This window comes from Dryobates pubescens, chromosome 4 (assembly GCF_014839835.1).
Source record: "Dryobates pubescens isolate bDryPub1 chromosome 4, bDryPub1.pri, whole genome shotgun sequence".
Taxonomy (NCBI): Eukaryota; Metazoa; Chordata; class Aves; order Piciformes; family Picidae; genus Dryobates; species Dryobates pubescens.
In genome coordinates, this window is record NC_071615.1 from 18,115,007 (window position 1) to 18,131,830 (window position 16,824).

Consider the following 16,824-nt stretch of genomic DNA (forward strand, 5'->3'; position numbering starts at 1 on the left):
CTGCAGCTCTCAGCTGCCAGGAGTGGAGCTGTGCTGAGCATGGAGCTACACTTCTCATCCCTCTGCAGAGTGGAATCATAGAACCCAGACTGGTTTGCCTGGCAAGGGACCTTTAAAACTCCTCTACTCCAACAGCCAGAGCAGGCTGCTCCCAGCCCCAACCAACCTGCCCTGCACTGCTGCCAGCCCTGGGGCAGCTCCCAGCTCTCTGGGCAGCCTGGCACAGGCTCTCCCCACCCTCAGCACCAAACATTTCTCCCTTCTCCCTACTCTCAAGCTCCCTCTTGCAGTTCAAACCATCCCCCCTGGGCCTGGCACAACTGCTCCAAAGTGCTTCCCCATCAGGTTTTATTCTTCAAACTGGGGGGGGGAAGCAGCAGCTGAGGTCACACCAAGGTGGGCAGAGCCTCCGTGGGGCAGGAGCTGATCAGCTGAGAGCAGCTCAGCCCTCAGGCAGGGGCCCAGCCCTGCTTTGTCAGGAGGGGGCACAGGGGGTGTCCACCCCTCCCCACACCACCCCAGCTCTCAGCAGCCCTGCCAAAGCCAAAGGCCCCAGAGGAGCTGCCCTCTCTGGCCCTGGCAGCAGCCCTGGCAGCATGGCCAGGAGGTGGCAGCTGCAGGCAGGGCAAGGAGAAGCCTTTCCAAAGGCCGCCCTGATGGAAGCCAAGGCTGCAGATGTCTGATGGGTTTCTAAGTGCAGCTCTGGAGGACCGGCTGCCTGCTGCTGATGTACTACCGAGCTCCTCCCCCCCAGCCTCCCTGCTGGGCTGTCTCCAGAGCGGCTCCCCGAGGGCTCAGCCTGCGGCACAAGCCACAGTCTCAGTCTCACAGTATAACTAAGGTTGGAAGAGACCCCAAGGATCATCCAGTCCAACCTGGCACCACAGACCTCATGACCAGACCATGGCACCAAGTGCCACATCCAAGCCCCTCTTGAACACCTCCAGGGATGGGGACTCCACCACCTCCCTGGGCAGCACAGCCCAATGGCAAATGACTCTCTCTGGGAAGAACTTTCTCCTCACTTCGAGTCTAAACCTCCCCTGGCACAGCTTGAGACTGTGTCCTCTTGTTCTGCTGCTGGCTGCCTGGGAGAAGAGCCCAACCCCCACCTGGCCACAACCACCTTTCAGGTAGTTGTAGAGGGCAATGAGGTCACCCCTGAGCCTCCTCTTCTGCAGGCTAAGCAACCCCAGCTCCCTCAGCCTCTCCTCCCAGGGCTGTGCCCCAGACCCCTCCCCAGCTTTGTTGCCCTTCTCTGGACACCTTCAAGTCTCTCAATGTCCTTCTTGAGCTGAGGAGCCCAGAGCTGGACACAGGGCTCAAGGGGTGGCCTGAGCAGTGCTGAGCACAGGGCACAAGGACTTCCCTGCTCCTGCTGGCCACACTCTGCCTGCTACAGGCCAGGATGCCCTTGGCCTTCTTGGCCCCCTGGGCACACTGCAGGCTCATGTTCAGCTGCAGGTCCCTCTCTGCCTGGCTGCTCTCAGCCACTCTGCCCCCAGCCTGTAGCTCTGCCTGGGGTTGCTGTGGCCAAAGTGCAGCCCCTGGCACTTGGACTTCTTGAATGCCATCCTGTTGGCCTCTGCCCATGTGCCCAGCCTGGCAAGGTCCCTCTGCAGAGCCCTTCTGCCCTCTCACTGACCAACATCTGCTCCCAGCTTGGTGTCATCTGCAAGCTTGCTGATGCCTGACTCAATGCCCTCCTCCAGGTCATCAATGGAGATGTTAAAGAGCACAGGGCCCAGCACTGCTCCCTGGGGCACAGCACTGGTGCCTGGCTGCCAGCTGGCTGTGGCACCATTCACCACCACTCTCTGGGCTCAGCCTCCAGCCAGTTCCTAACCCAGCTCAGAGAGCTGCTGCCCAAGCCAGGGGCTGACAGCTTGGCCTGGGGTTTGCTGTGGGGGATGGTGTCAAAGGCCCATCTCAGCTGCCCTGCTCCCGAGCTGCCAGGGGGCACTCTCCATAACCACCACCTCCCCCCAGCCAGGGCTGCCCAGCTGGGAGCCAGCTAGCGCCCCACGGCCGCCTCCGGACCTCAGGAGCTCAGCATCCTCAGCAGCAGCCGGGCTGGGGGGCAGGTGTGGGGCAGGACAGGGCCTGGCTGGGGGGCAGGGCAGGGCCTGGCTGGGGGGCAGGTGTGGAGCAGGGCAGGGCCTGACTGGGGGGAAGGGCAGGGCCTGGCTGGGGGGCAGGGCAGGGCCTGGCTGGGGGGCAGGTGTGGAGCAGGGCAGGGCCTGGCTGGGGGGCAGGTGTGGAGCAGGGCAGAGGCCTGGCTGGGGGGCAGGTGTGGGGCAGGGCAGGGCCTGGCTGGGGGGCAGGGCAGGGCCTGGCTGGGGGGCAGGTGTGGGGCAGGGCAGGGCCTGGCTGGGGGGCAGGTGTGGAGCAGGGCAGAGGCCTGGCTGGGGGGCAGGTGTGGAGCAGGGCAGAGGCCTGGCTGGGGGGCAGGGCAGGGCCTGGCTGGGGGGCAGGTGTGGGGCAGGGCAGGGCCTGGCTGGGGGGCAGGTGTGGAGCAGGGCAGGGCCTGGCTGGGGGGCAGGGCAGGGCCTGGCTGGGGGGCAGGTGTGGGGCAGGGCAGAGCCTGGCTGGGGGGCAGGTGTGGGGCAGGACAGGGCCTGGCTGGGGGGCAGGTGTGGGGCAGGGCAGGGCCTGGCTGGGGGCAGGTGTGGGGCAGGGCAGGGCCTGGCTGGGGGGCAGGTGTGGGGCAGGGCAGGGCCTGGCTGGGGGCAGGTGTGGGGCAGGGCAGGGCCTGGCTGGGGGGCAGGGCAGGGCCTGGCTGGGGGGCAGGTGTGGGGCAGGGCAGGGCCTGGCTGGGGGGCAGGGCAGGGCCTGGCTGGGGGGCAGGTGTGGGGCAGGGCAGGGCCTGGCTGGGGGGCAGGTGTGGAGCAGGGCAGAGGCCTGGCTGGGGGGCAGGTGTGGGGCAGGGCAGGGCCTGGCTGGGGGGCAGGGCAGGGCCTGGCTGGGGGGCAGGTGTGGGGCAGGGGGGATGGCAGCCGGCTCAAGAAGCACAGCAGCGAGAGGCTCCCTGGCCCCGGAGAATGCTGCTGTGCCCCCTGCAGAGCAGGGCTTGGGAGGGAGCTCTGGAGAGCATCCAGGCCAACCCCCCTGCCAGAGCAGGGGCACCCAGGGCAGGCCACACAGGAGCACAGCCAGAGCACCCTACACGGGTCTGGGGTGCAGAGGGGGATGTGCAGGCGCCCACCACCCCCACGGAGCACGCTCCTGGCTGCAGATCAGCCCTGCTGCACCTCCCTCTGCTCACACTCTGCTGCTGAAAGGCACCAAGGCAGCAGCCAGCACAGGCAGCACAGCACAGAGCACAGCACAGGCAGCAGCCAGCACAGCACAGAGCAGCACAGGCAGCACAGCACAGGCAACAAGCAGCAGGCAGCACAGGCAGCAGACAGCAGAGCACAGCACAGGCAGCACAGCACAGAGCAGCACAGGCAGCACAGGCAGCAGACAGCAGAGCACAGCACAGGCAGCACAGCACAGAGCAGCACAGGCAGCACAGGCAGCAGACAGCAGAGCACAGCACAGGCAGCACAGCACAGAGCAGCACAGGCAGCACAGCATAGACAGCACAGCAGAGGCAGCACAGCACAGGCAGCCCAGGCCAGCAGAGGCAGCACAGCACAGGCAGCACAGCACAGGCAGCACAGGCAGCAGGCAGCAGAGGCAGCACAGCACAGGCAGCCCAGGCCAGCAGAGGCAGCACAGCACAGGCAGCACAGCACAGGCAGCCCAGGCCAGCAGAGGCAGCCCAGCACAGGCAGCCCAGGCCAGCAGAGGCAGCACAGCACAGGCAGCACAGCACAGGCAGCCCAGGCCAGCAGAGGCAGCACAGCACAGGCAGCACAGCACAGGCAGCAGGCAGCAGAGGCAGCACAGCACAGGCAGCACAGCACAGGCAGCCCAGGCCAGCAGAGGCAGCACAGCACAGGCAGCACAGCACAGGCAGCCCAGGCCAGCAGAGGCAGCACAGCACAGGCAGCACAGCACAGGCAGCCCAGCACAGGTAGCCCAGGCCAGCAGAGGCAGCACAGCACAGGCAGCACAGCACAGGCAGCAGGCAGCAGAGGCAGCACAGCACAGGCAGCACAGCACAGGCAGCACAGGCCAGCAGAGGCAGCACAGCACAGGCAGCACAGCACAGGCAGCACAGGCAGCAGAGGCAGCACAGCACAGGCAGCACAGCACAGGCAGCAGGCAGCAGAGGCAGCACAGCACAGGCAGCACAGCACAGGCAGCACTGGCCAGCAGAGGCAGCACAGCACAGGCAGCACAGCACAGGCAGCACAGGCAGCAGAGGCAGCACAGCACAGGCAGCACAGCACAGGCAGCAGGCAGCAGAGGCAGCACAGCACAGGCAGCACAGCACAGGCAGCAGGCAGCAGAGGCAGCACAGCACAGGCAGCACAGCACAGGCAGCACAGGCCAGCAGAGGCAGCACAGCACAGGCAGCACAGCACAGGCAGCACAGGCAGCAGAGGCAGCACAGCACAGGCAGACCAGGCCACTTCCTCTTGTTTATTTTTGAAGCCCACATCTGCAGCAGGGGGAGTGCCAGTGCCAAGCCAGGAGTGCCAGTGCCAAGCCAGGCTGTGGTGAGCTCTGCTCCCTCCTCTTCCTCCAGCCTCTGCCAGGCCTGGCTCTGGGTGCCAGCGGCTGCCCGCAGCCTGCCCCGCGGTGTAAAAGCCTCCTCCAGCAGCAGGCAGATGCTGCCAGTCAGCAGGCAAAGAGCCCCTGGAGGACTCAACATCCTTCTTCATTAGGGAGCTGCCACACAGGGCTGGGAGAGATGCCAGGATGAGGCTGGGTTCACTTTTTAAGCCCCCCCCAAAGATGCTTGTGTGGGAGGACAGAAAACCTGGGCCCTGGGGGTCTGGGGGCACTGTGCAGAGAACCAGCCAAGGGGTTGGGCTGGAAAGGACCTTCAAGGTCACCCAGTCCCACGCCCTTGTCAAGGGCATGGACAGATCCTACCAGCCCAGGCTGCTCAGGGCCCCATCTGGCCTGACTTTGGGGGGGGCAGCAATCAGCACCTCCAGAGGAGCTGAAGAACGCCCCCAGGAGGCTGTCCCTGGAGCAGGGGGAGCTGAGCTCACAGCTGGGTGGCAAAAGGAAGCAGCAGCACAGTGTGTGCCAGAGGGCACAGGGACACATAGCTTTGCCCAACTCTCCCTGGCACAAGATGACACCATGGGCACAGACCAACCAGCTGGCCTCCAGGAGATGCCCTGGGCCCTGGTGGTGAAGGCCTGCTGGGGCATCAGGCTGTGCTGTGCCCAGCAGCTCGGTGCCAGCCTACCTGCAGGATGTAGTTCTTCCAGAGCAGCAGCCCAAACTGCCTGAGCACAACCATCCTCCCATCAGAAGGGGACCACTGCTGCTCCTCAGCACCCTGCAAGAGAGGAGAGGGGTGAATGCCCCTCAGGGGAGGGCAGCACCCCACCTCCCACTCCCCAGCACCCCACCCCATCTCCCACCCCCAGCACCCCACCCCACCTCCCACCCCCCAGCAGCCCCTGGGCAGCTCTCTGCCTCCAGCCTGGCTCCAAGCAGGGGAACAAAAACTCTTGTGTTCCCTCTCCAAGGGTCACTGCTGACCCTCAGGGGCCTGAGCTTGTGCTTCCTGCTGCAAGCCACCAGAGTGACCCCAGCTGCTCCTCAGAGCCCCAGCCTGGCAGGCTCAGGGAGCCCTCCCCAGCAGCAGGCAGGCAGGGAAGAGCTCTCCTTAGGCATGGGGAGCACTGAAAGCCAGAACAGCAGACAGCAGCCTGGAGAAGCCACAAAGCCCTTACAGCCCAGGGGTAAAGCCCTTACAGCCCAGGGGTTTGGGCCTGGTGAAGATCCCAAGCTGTGCCTCCTCCTCTGGGCAGGGAGAACCAACTGCAGCAGCAGAGGCTGGGAGGGGATCTGCTGGGGAGCAGCCCCAGGGAGAAGCAGCTGGCAGTGCTGGGGGGCAGCAAGGGCTGCAGGGCACAGCAATGTGCCCTGGGGGCCAAGGAGGCCAAGGGGGTCCTGGGGGGCATTCAGCAGAGTGTGGCCAGCAGGGCCAGGGAGCTTCTCCTCCCCCCCTGCCCTGCCCTGCTGAGACCTCCCCTGGAAGCTTGCAGCCAGCTCTGGGCTCCCCAGCTCAGGAGGCACAGGGAGCTGCTGCAGAGAGGCCAAGGGAGGCTCCAAGGATGCTGCAGGGCCTGGAGCACTGCCTGGGGAGGAGAGGCTGAGAGCCCTGAGGCTGGAGAGGAGAAGGCTGAGAGGGATCTGATCAATGTCTATCAATAGCTGAGGGCTGGGGGTCAGGAAGGGAGGGCCAGGGCCAGGCTCTGCTCACTGTGCCCTGGGATAGGCCAAGGAGCAGTGGATGGAAACTGCAGCCCAGGAGGTTCCACCTCAACAGGAGGAGGAACTTCTGCCCTGGGAGGCTGCCAGAGGCCTGGAGCAGGCTGCCCAGAGAGGTTGTGGAGTCTCCTTCCCTGGAGCCTTCCCAGCCCTGTCTGGATGTGTTCTGTGTGCCCTGTGCTGGGTTCTCTGCTCCTGCTCTGGCAGGGGGCTTGGCTCAATGATCTCTTTGGGTCCCTTCCAACCCCTGTGCTCCTGCAGCACACAGGATGGGGCTGTGCAATGCTCACAGCACTTTGCCAGCAGAGCCCCTGCCTGGCTGAGGAAGGGGCAGGGCAGGTTGCTGCTGGGACAGGCTCCTGCCCTCCCCCTCTTGGGCAGCATCTGCCAGCCCTCCAGGCTGGGGGTTTTTGTCTCCTGACAAAGCTCTGCTGTCCCACCAGGAGCCAGGGCTGTGACTGCACACTCACAGTGAGTCACCAGCAGCGTGGCACAGAGACAGGGCAGCCCTGGCACCAGCAGAGCCACCTGCCCACGCTGCCCCAGCCCAGCAGCCCCCAAGGGCAGCCCCCCTCTTCCCACAGCAACGGGGCCCAGCTGGGTCACAGCAGCACCCCTCAGCCTGGCTGCACCCTGCCTGGGTGGGCAGCTGCCAGGCTCACCTTGCAAGCCTGGGCTCCAAAGCCTGACAGCACCAAAGATGGTTGGAATGGATCACAAAAGGTCCTTCCCAGCCTAAATGCTTCCATGGCTCTGTGGAAGCTGCTGCAGAGACAAGGGGGGAGCAGCACTGCCCCAGCAGAGGCTCAGCAGCAGCTTATGCAGCCCCAGGCAGGAGGGTTGCCAGCTCCTTAGCCCCAGGGAGCTGAGAGTGCCACAGTGAGAGGAGAATCATAGGATCAGAGGATGTCAGGGGTTGGAAGGGACCTTGGAAGATCATCAAGCCCAAGCCCCCTGCCAGAGCAGGAGCAGAGAACCCAGCACAGGGCACACAGAACACATCCAGACAGGGCTGGGAAGTCTCCAGGGAAGGAGACTCCACAACCTCTCTGGGCAGCCTGCTCCAGGCCTCTGGGAGCCTCCCAGGGCAGAAGTTCCTCCTCCTGCTGAGGTGGAACCTCCTGGGCTGCCATTTCCATCCTTGTTCTAACACAGGGTGCAATGGAGAAGAGGCTGTGCCTGAGCCCCAGAAGGGGTGGGAAGGGAGCCTGGCAGCCCCAGCTGGGCTCCCAGCACGCCGTGGGCAGAGCCCTGGCAGCTGGCAGCCACCGAGCCGTGGCGAGAGCAAGCCACGAGCCTCGGAGGGCTGCAGGAAGGCAGCCAGCAGCCAGCCACCCATCCTGCCCTGTGCCACCAGCTCCTCAGGCCCCCCAGGAGCTGCCTTCTGGCTTGGCTGAGCACCTTCTCATTCCCAGCCCTGCAGCCCAGGCCAAAATCAAAGCCAGCTTCTGTTTGCCACTCCAGGCAGGGGGGGCAGATTTCCACAGCAGCAAGGGCTGCCTGTGCTGGAGGATCCTGCTCTGGGCAGCAGACAGCAGGACAGGGCCACCCCTGCAGCCCAGGTCCACCCCTGCAGCCCAGGCCCAGCCCTGCAGCCCAGGCCCACCCCTGCAGCCCAGGCCCATGCCCACCCCTGCAGCCCAGGCCCACCCCTGCAGCCCAGGCCAACCCCTGCAGCCCATGCCCACCCCTGCAGCCCAGATCCACCCCTGCAGCCCAGGCTCACCCCTGCAGCCCAGGCTCACCCCTGCAGCCCAGATCCACCCCTGCAGCCCAGATCCACCCCTGCAGCCCATGCCCACCCCTGCAGCCCAGATCCACCCCTGCAGCCCAGGCTCACCCCTGCAGCCCAGATCCACCCCTGCAGCCCAGGCCAAACCCTGCAGCCCAGGTCCACCCCTGCAGCCCAGGTCCACCCCTGCAGCCCATGCCCACCCCTGCAGCCCAGGCCCACCCCTGCAGCCCAGATCCACCCCTGCAGCCCAAGCCCACCCCTGCAGCCCAGGCCCACCCCTGCAGCCCAGATCCACCCCTGCAGCCCAAGCCCACCCCTGCAGCCCATGCCCACCCCTGCAGCCTAGAAGTGTCTGTCAAGGACCCACTAAACAGGCAGCAGGGGTGGGAGGGCACAGGAGGCCTTGCAGGGGCAGCTGCTGCTGGGTTCCAGCTGCCCCCCTGGAGCTCAGCACAGAGCGCCGTGCCCCCTGCCAGCTCGCTGTGCCCCCTGCCAGCTCACCGGTGCCCCCTGCCAGCTCGCCGTGCCCCCTGCCAGCTCACCGGTGCCCTGCCCGAAACGCCCCTGGCAGCCCCGCAGCAGGGCCCCGGCCCCACACCCCACACCCCACAGCCAGCAGGGTCTGCCACACCTCCAGATGAACCCCCCCAGGAGCAGAGCCCTTCCTCCCCTGCCGGCTGGAAGGGAATCCACAGCGACTGGAGGCCATCGAAAGGCTTCTCTGCTCCTCTCAAAGAGCACAAAGGGGACAGCGGCGGCTGGCGAAGGCTGCTGGGCTCCCGCAGCTGCCACCTCCTGCCCCCAGGGCCCTCCTGGCTGCTTGCCCTACCACACCCTCAAAGAGGAAGCTGCCCCCCTCACCCCCCAAATGCCTGCCCCAGGTTTGTGGGGCCAGAAGGTCGCTGAGAAAATGTCAAGCAGCTCTTGGCCAGCACAAGCACCACACAGAGGCTGCTGCAGGGCTGCACAAACACTCCAGGAGGGCAGCAAACTGCCACCAGTGCCAGGAAACTGCCCCCAAGCTCTGAAGGGTTCCGAGAAAACCTGGGCTGGACCTTTCACCCGGGGGGGGGGAAGGAAGCTGCTCAGCTGCAAGGGAGCTCCTCTGGCCAGCTCACAGAATCACAGCCTCACAGTCTCACCAAGGTTGGAAGAGACCTCAGAGAGCATCAAGCCCAACCTGGCACCACAGACCTCATGACTAACCCATGGCACCAAGTGCCACATCCAATCCCCTCTGGAACACCTCCAGGGATGGGGACTCCACCACCTCCCATGACAAACAACTCACTCGGTGAAGAACTTTCTCCTCACCTCCAGCCTAAACCTCCCCTGGCACAGCTTGAGACTGTGGCCTCTTGTTCTACTGCTGGCTGCCTGGGAGCAGAGCCCAACCCCCACCTGGCTCCAACCTCCCTGCAGGGAGTTGCAGAGAGCAAGAAGGTCTCCCCTGAGCCTCCTCTTCTGCAGGCTAAGCAACCCCAGCTCCCTCAGCCTCTCCTCCCAGGGCTGTGCCCCAGACCCCTCCCCAGCTTTGTTGCCCTTCTCTGGACACCTTCAAGTCTCTCAATGTCCTTCTTGAGCTGAGGAGCCCAGAGCTGGACACAGGACTCCAGGGGTGGCCTGAGCAGTGCTGAGCACAGGGCACAAGGACTTCCCTGCTCCTGCTGGCCACACTCTGCCTGCTGCAGGCCAGGATGCCCTTGGCCTTCTTGGCCCCCTGGGCACACTGCTGGCTCCTGTTCAGCTGCTGTCCACCAGCACCCCCAGGTCCCTCTCTGCCTGGCTGCTCTCAGCCACTCTGCCCCCAGCCTGCTCTGCCTGGGGTTGCTGTGGCCAAAGTGCAGCCCCTGGCACTGGGACTTGTTGAATGCCATCCTGTTGGCCTCTGCCCATCTGCCCAGTCGGTCGAGATGTGGAGGGTGGAAATGGTTCTGCAGGCTCTGGGCAGCCACAGGGATGATTTTCAGGGTGTTTGTTTGTTGGTTTTTCAATCCAAAAGAGAAAACCTTTTTGTGTTTTGTTTTTGGAAGGTGCTGTCTGGATCAGCCCTGAGATGCCTGGGAGCAGCCCTCCAGGACCACCGCCTGGCAGCAAGGGAGAGCTGGGCACAGATGGTGCCTCAGAGGCCACAGATGGCCTCAGACCACTGCTTGTGCCTGGCAGGACAGCTCCTGACCAGCAGCAGGGCAGGTTGTGCCCTCTGGAGATGCTCTGCTGCCTGACCCCACCACTGTGTGCAGCAAGGCAGGAGGGCAAGCAGAGCAACGAGGCTGGGGAGGGGTCTGGGGCACAGCCCTGGGAGGAGAGGCTGAGGGAGCTGGGGTTGCTTAGCCTGCAGAAGAGGAGGCTCAGGGGAGACCTTCTTGCTCTCTGCAACTCCCTGCAGGGAGGTTGGAGCCAGCTGGGGGTTGGGCTCTGCTCCCAGGCAGCCAGCAGCAGAACAAGAGGACACAGTCTCAAGCTGTGCCAGGGGAGGTTTAGGCTGGAGGGGAGGAGAAAGTTCTTCCCAGCAAGAGGAATTGGCCACTGGGCTGTGCTGCCCAGGGAGGTGGTGGAGTCCCCATCCCTGGAGGTGTTCAAAGGCTTGGATGTGGCACTTAGTGCCATGGTTTAGCTCTCAGGAGGTGTTAGGGATTAGGTCACAGGGTGGACTTGATGATCTCTGAGGTCTTTTCCAACCTGGTTGACTTCTAACTCCCTTCCCCTGCTCCCAGGCCAGACCAGGGCAGGAGGAAGAGTCTCAGAGGTTCAGAGAATCACAGAATGATTTGTGTTGGAAGGGACCTTTAAAGACCAACCAGTTGCAGCCCCCCAGCTGTGGGCAGGGCCAGCCTGCTGAACAGGCAAGTGTGGACTTGCCCTGGCTGTGCCCAGGGAGCTCAGTGAGGAAGGAGACCTCACCAGTGTTAAAAGAAGAGTCCTGAGAGGCTGGAGCCAGGCTCTGCTGGGTGGTACCCAGTGACAGCAGAAGAAGCAATGGTGGAAGTTGAGGCAGAGGAAGTTCCATGGAAGCAGGAGGAAGAATTATTTCCCTGTGAGGGTGCCAGAGCCCTGGAAGAGGCTGCCCAGGGCAGGTGTGGAGTCTCCCTCTCTGGAGATACTCAGGACCTGCCTGGATGTGTTGCTGTGTGTCCTGCCCTAGGTGCTCCTGCTCTGGCAGAGGGGTTGGACTGGATGAGCTTTCAAGGTCCCTCCCAGCCCCTGAAATTCTGTGGCTCTGTTGAGAGCCTCCTGGGCTGCTGCCCACAGCCTGGACAGGGGGAAGCCAGGCAGGGCCTCCCTCGCTGCCCGGCCAGCGCCACCACGCAGCGCAGAGCCCCCCTGTGCCAGCTGCCAGCCTCCTGCCAAGGGCTGGGGACGAGGATGGGCAGAGATGAAGGCACAGCACCCTGGGCCCATCTCCTGCCCCACTTCCACGCGTGGCTGTGGCAGGGTGAGGCGAGCAGAGGCCACGTGCTGCCGGCAGCTATTTTAGAGCCCTCGCTGCAGCTCTGCTCTTCTGGTGTCCTGTTCCCATAGAAACCAGGCTGCAAATGGCAGACACTGCTCTTCCCTTTTTGTTTCCTCATCTAAAATCAGCATTTCTCCTCACCCACAGGCACTGTGTCAGCCCTGCAGACCTTGCTGAGTGCCTCCTCCAGCCCCATGGTCACGACGAGCACCAAGCGGTGCCCAGGATGGTGGCACCCAGCGGAGGTCAGGAAGGGATCTGCTGGGAAGCAGCTGGCAGTGCTGGGGGGCAGCAAGGGCTGCAGGGCACAGCAATGTGCCCTGGGGGCCAAGGGGGTCCTGGGGGGCATTCAGCAGCGTGTGGCCAGCAGGGCCAGGGAGCTTCTCCTCCCCCTCTGCCCTGCCCTGCTGAGACCTCCCCTGGAAGCTTGCAGCCAGCTCTGGGCTCCCCAGCTCAGGAGGCACAGGGAGCTGCTGCAGAGAGGCCAAGGGAGGCTCCAAGGATGCTGCAGGGCCTGGAGCACTGCCTGGGGAGGAGAGGCTGAGAGCCCTGAGGCTGGAGAGGAGAAGGCTGAGAGGGATCTGATCAATGTCTATCAATAGCTGAGGGCTGGGGGTCAGGGAGGGCCAGGGCCAGGCTCTGCTCACTGTGCCCTGGGATAGGCCAAGGGGCACTGGATGGAAACTGCAGCCCAGGAGGTTTCACCCCAACAGGAGGAGGAACTTCTGCCCTGGGAGGCTGCCAGAGGCCTGGAGCAGGCTGCCCAGAGAGGTTGTGGAGTCTCCTTCCCTGGAGCCTCCCCAGCCCTGCCTGGATGTGTTCTGTGTGCCCTGTGCTGGGCTCTCTGCTCCTGCTCTGGCAGGGGGCTTGGACTGGATGATCTCTTTGGGTCCCTTCCAACCCCTGACATCCTGTGATCTATAGCTGGTACCTGAGTGCTCTGCATGCTGCAGCTGGAGCACAAAACTGCTCCCTGCAGGGCCCATGCTGGCAACTGGAAGCCCCCAGGGCAGGAGGAAGGCCTTGGCTTGGCCACACTCAGGGGAAGAGTGAGGGATTCCCGCAGCCTGCACGCCCTGCAAGTCCCCTCTCCTCCAGCCAGCTCCTGCCAGAAACCACCAGGGCTGCTGGCCCCTGGACCAGCCACAGGTGTCCAGTGACACACAGCCCTCCCTGCTGGCATTTCCTTCCCTCCTGCTGCTGATGGAGGCAGGAGAGTCACAACACTGCCCATAAAAACCACTCCTGCAGTGCAGGAGGTTGTGCAAACAGCAATAAAACTTTGTGGGCACCAAGGAGCTGGGTGGGGTGAGAGGGGCTGCTGGCACCCCCCTGCCAAACCAGCACCCCACTGCTCCCCACTGGCTCTGCTTGCTCCCCAGAGAGGAACTTCAGGCTGTGAAACAGAGAAGCAAAGACAAACAGCACCGAGGCTGGGTCCTCTTTCCAGCGCTGGGCAGGGGGGGAGGGTTGGGGCTTCAGGCTGCTGCCCCAGAGCAAGGTGAGGAGGGGGCTGGTGGGTCTGGGGAGCTTGGCAAGCTCCTGGGTTATATCCAGAGTGTGCCCCCACGCTCAGGCAGCAGCAGGAGAGGAGGGAAGAAGCTGCTGCATCAGAGCTGGTGCTTTGTGCCCACCATCAGTGGCGAGGCCAGGGACAGGTCAAGAGCCAAGCCGGTGGCCTCCTGGACCTGGCAAAGGAACCAGGACTGGAGCCCAGGGAGGACTTCGTGCCAGCCGCGGTGCAAGCCACCCCCAGCTCTGTGCCACCCAGGACATGCAGTGAGCCCACGGCAAACCCACCCTCGGCGGGGGCTGCCCGTGCCGGGACCGTGTTTGCCGAGGGCTAAGCAGAGCAGAAACAGCTCCCCGGAGCCGGGGCTCGGAGCCCCGAGCCGCGAGTGCGGCCGGGCTGTAGCTGCGGGAGGAGCCGGCGGTGCCCGATGGCGGCAGCCCCGCGCTGCGGCGCCTGCCAGCTGTCACCTGCTCGGTCACCGGCAGCCCCACGGAGCGGCGGGGAGGGGTGGCAAGGGCAGGGGCGGGTGGCAGCCGGGTCACCGCCAGCCCGCGGCCCTTCTCCCGGCTATCGGGGGTTTCACCCGCCTGCAGGGGCTGGCAGGCCGTGCGGGCACCCCCGGCGGGGGCTGGCAGGGGCTGGCAGGCCGTGCGGGCACCCCCGGCGGGGGCTGGCAGGCCGTGCGGGCACCCCCGGCGGGGGCTGGCAGGGGCTGGCAGGCCGTGCGGGCACCCCCGGCGGGGGCTGGCAGGGGCGCGGAGCTACCCGCCGGGGATCCGGCCGTGCGGACGCCTCCTGCTCCCGCTGCGTCTCGCCCCCGGCCCAGCATCCCGGGCCCGGGCCGGGGGACCCCTATTGGGCCCGGACCGGAGCGCGGCGCCTGCAGCGGGCGGAGCCGAGCGAAGGGCCCCGGCGGCTGCCGCAGCCCCGGGCGGGGCCGCCCCGAACCGGCAGCCCAAGGGCCGCTGCCCCCCCGCGAAGGGCCTCGCCGATACTCACCCTCCGGTCCCGCTCCGCGATCAGCCGCTGACCGGGCCGGGAGGCTCCGGCTGCGGTCCCGGCTCCGGCTCCGGCTCCGGCCCCGGCTCGGTCCCGCGGCCCCGCCCCGCCCCGCAGCGGGACCCGCCCCGCACGCGCAGGCGCCGCGCGCCGGGAGGGGCCCCGGGGAGGGAGGGGGGAGGGGGGGCGCGTGCGTCACCGGCCGGGAGTGACAGAGCCAGGGTCAGGGACGGGGACGGCGACAGCGCCGGGGTGAGGGACCGGGACAGTGCCAGAGGCACAGAGACAGCGCCAGGGTGAGCGACAGTGCCACTGACAGAGTGCCAGGGACAGGGACAGGGACAGGGACAGCGCCGGGGTGAGCGACAGGGACACCGACAGAGTGCCAGTGCCAGGGTCAGGGCGAGTGACAGTGCCACTGACAGAGTGACAGTGCCAGGGTCAGGGACAGGGACACCGACAGAGTGACAGTGACAGTGCCAGGGCGAGTGACAGTGCCACTGACAGAGTGACAGTGCCAGGGTCAGGGACAGGGACACCGACAGAGTGACAGTGACAGTGCCAGGGCGAGTGACAGTGCCACTGACAGAGTGACAGTGCCAGGGACAGGGACAGCGCCACGGTGACAGTGACAGGGACACCAACAGAGCGACAGTGCCAGTGCCAAGGCGAGTGACAGGGACAGCGCCGGGGTGAGTGGCAGTGACGCTGACAGAGTGACAGAGACAGTGCCAGGGTCAGGGACAGGAACAGAGACAGCGCCGGGGTGAGTGACAGACTGGGTGACAGTGTGACAGTGCCAGTGCCGGGGTGAGTGCCAGTGACAGTGTCAGTGACAGGCTGGGTGACAGTGTGAGTGACAGTGACAGTGTGAGTGTGAGTGCCAGGATGAATGACAGGGACACTGACAGAGTGCCAGTGCCAGTGCCAGTGTGAGTGAGGGTGAGTGGTGTGTGTGAGAGAGTGTGCCAGGGATCCCTGTGTGTGCCAGGGGCCATGTGTGTGCCAGGGATCCCTGTGTGTGCCAGGGGCCATGTGTGTGCCAGGGGCCATGTGTGTGCCAGGGATCCCTGTGTGTGCCAGGGGCCATGTGTGTGCCAGGGCCACCTGTGCCCACGGACTCCCAGCTGTGTTCCGAGGGCTGCTGTGCTGAAGGCTGCCCGATGCCCGGTGCAGGGCCTGTGCCAGCGTGTCTGTCCATCTGTCTGTCCATCCCAGCGCTGCACACCATGGCCCTTTGGGTGCCCACTCCAGCTCTGTGCCAGCCCCGGCTGGGCAGTGTGCGTGGGAACGCTGCCCTCCCTGCCCGCTCCCTCTGGGCAGCCTGCGTGGGAGCCCCACACTTGTGCCCACTCTGCCTGCTGCTGAGTGCCACCTTCCAGATAAGGATGAAAGTGCCTCCAGCCCTGCCCAGCCCTTGCCAGCCCTGCCTGCTCCTGCTGCCAGCTGCCAAGTTGGCAGGCAGAGGGGCTGGAGGAGCCAGGCTGGCTGCTGCTGCCAGGAACAGCAGCATGGGGAACGCTTGCAGAAGCAGAGGGTGGGGATGAGGGACTGGCACAAGGACAACCGGGACTTGGCACAGGTCTGCTGCATGGCAGGGGGCACGATGTGCCCCTCAGGCAGCTGCTTGGGGTGCCACAGGGACCCTCTCCGTGCCTGGGTGACAGCAGGCCAAGGGGAAGGGCAGCCTCAAGCCTCGGCCTGCCTCCACAGGACAGAGAGGAGCAGTTGTGCTTGGGGGGTCTCCATCTAGCTGCATGCTGCAGTGCCCAGCAGGGAGGTGGTGCCTGCTGCCACCTTCTCATCTGGGGGGGTTGTAGTCACCTGCTGTGCCCCAGAGAGACAGAGCAAGAGCCAGGGCAAGGTCAGGCTCCAACACCACCCATGGAGGATGGAGGGAGGGATGGAGGGAGGGAGGGATGGATGGATGGGTGGGAGGGAGGGAGGGAGGGAGGGATAGATGGAGGGAGGGATGGGTGGGAGGGATGGGTGGGTGGAGAGATGGAAGGAGGGGACAGCAGTGACTGCACTGCTGGTGTCTGGAGAGCTGGAATCATAGAATCACTGAATGGGGTTAGGTTGGCAAAGCCCTCCCAGAGCAGCCAGGCCAACACCAACCCAACCCCACCATGGCCACCAAACCCTGGCCCCAGCTGCCATGGCCACAGGGCTCTGCAGCCCCTCCAGGCATGGGGACTCCACCACCTCCCTGGGCAGCCTCTGCCAGGCCCTGACCACTCTGCCACCAAAGACATTTTGCCTCCTCTCCAACCTAACCCTCCCCTGGCACAGTTTCAGGCCATTGCCTCTGCTTCTGTCCCCTGAGCCTAGGGAGCAGAGCCCAAGCCCCAGCTGGCTGCAGCCTCCTCTCAGGGAGCTGCAGAGAGCAAGGAGGTCTCCCTCAGCCTCCTCTGCTCCAGCCTCAACACCCCCAGCTCCCACCTCAGTCACTTTGCTCCTGTCACTGGCACAACCCAAAGTTTGGCTTCCTAGGGCACCCAGAGTGAGCTGCAGCCCTGGCTCTGGCCCCACAGCAGTCTCCTGGGGGGCTTCTCCCTGCTGGCTGTGCTCTGCTTGGGGGCTGGTTCCACAGACACCAGTGGAGCTGCAGCTGGGCTGCCAGGGAGCAGCCACCAGCCCAGAGCAAAGGGCTCCTGCTGGCACACATCTGCTCAGCAGCATCCAGCACAGCTCCCTGCAGGGCTTGGGGGCAGGAAGGAGCTGGCCTGGGGACAAGAGCTTGTGCCCTGCAGGGTGACCGAGGCAGCCTGGCTG

General features: G+C 65.3%; 1 protein-coding gene across 1 annotated transcript in view; it reads right to left on the bottom strand.

The window, feature by feature from the left end:
- Positions 1-14,156, bottom strand: part of ABCA3 (ATP binding cassette subfamily A member 3) — a 64,030-nt gene extending 49,874 nt beyond the window's left edge. The window contains exons 1-2 of the mRNA XM_054180720.1: positions 14,050-14,156; positions 5,315-5,407 (exon numbers count right to left, since the gene is read on the bottom strand). Coding sequence (XP_054036695.1) covers positions 5,315-5,368 — 54 coding nt within the window. The 5' untranslated portion in view covers positions 5,369-5,407; positions 14,050-14,156. The remainder of the gene's footprint in view (positions 1-5,314; positions 5,408-14,049) is intronic.
- Positions 14,157-16,824: the final 2,668 nt, after the last annotated feature.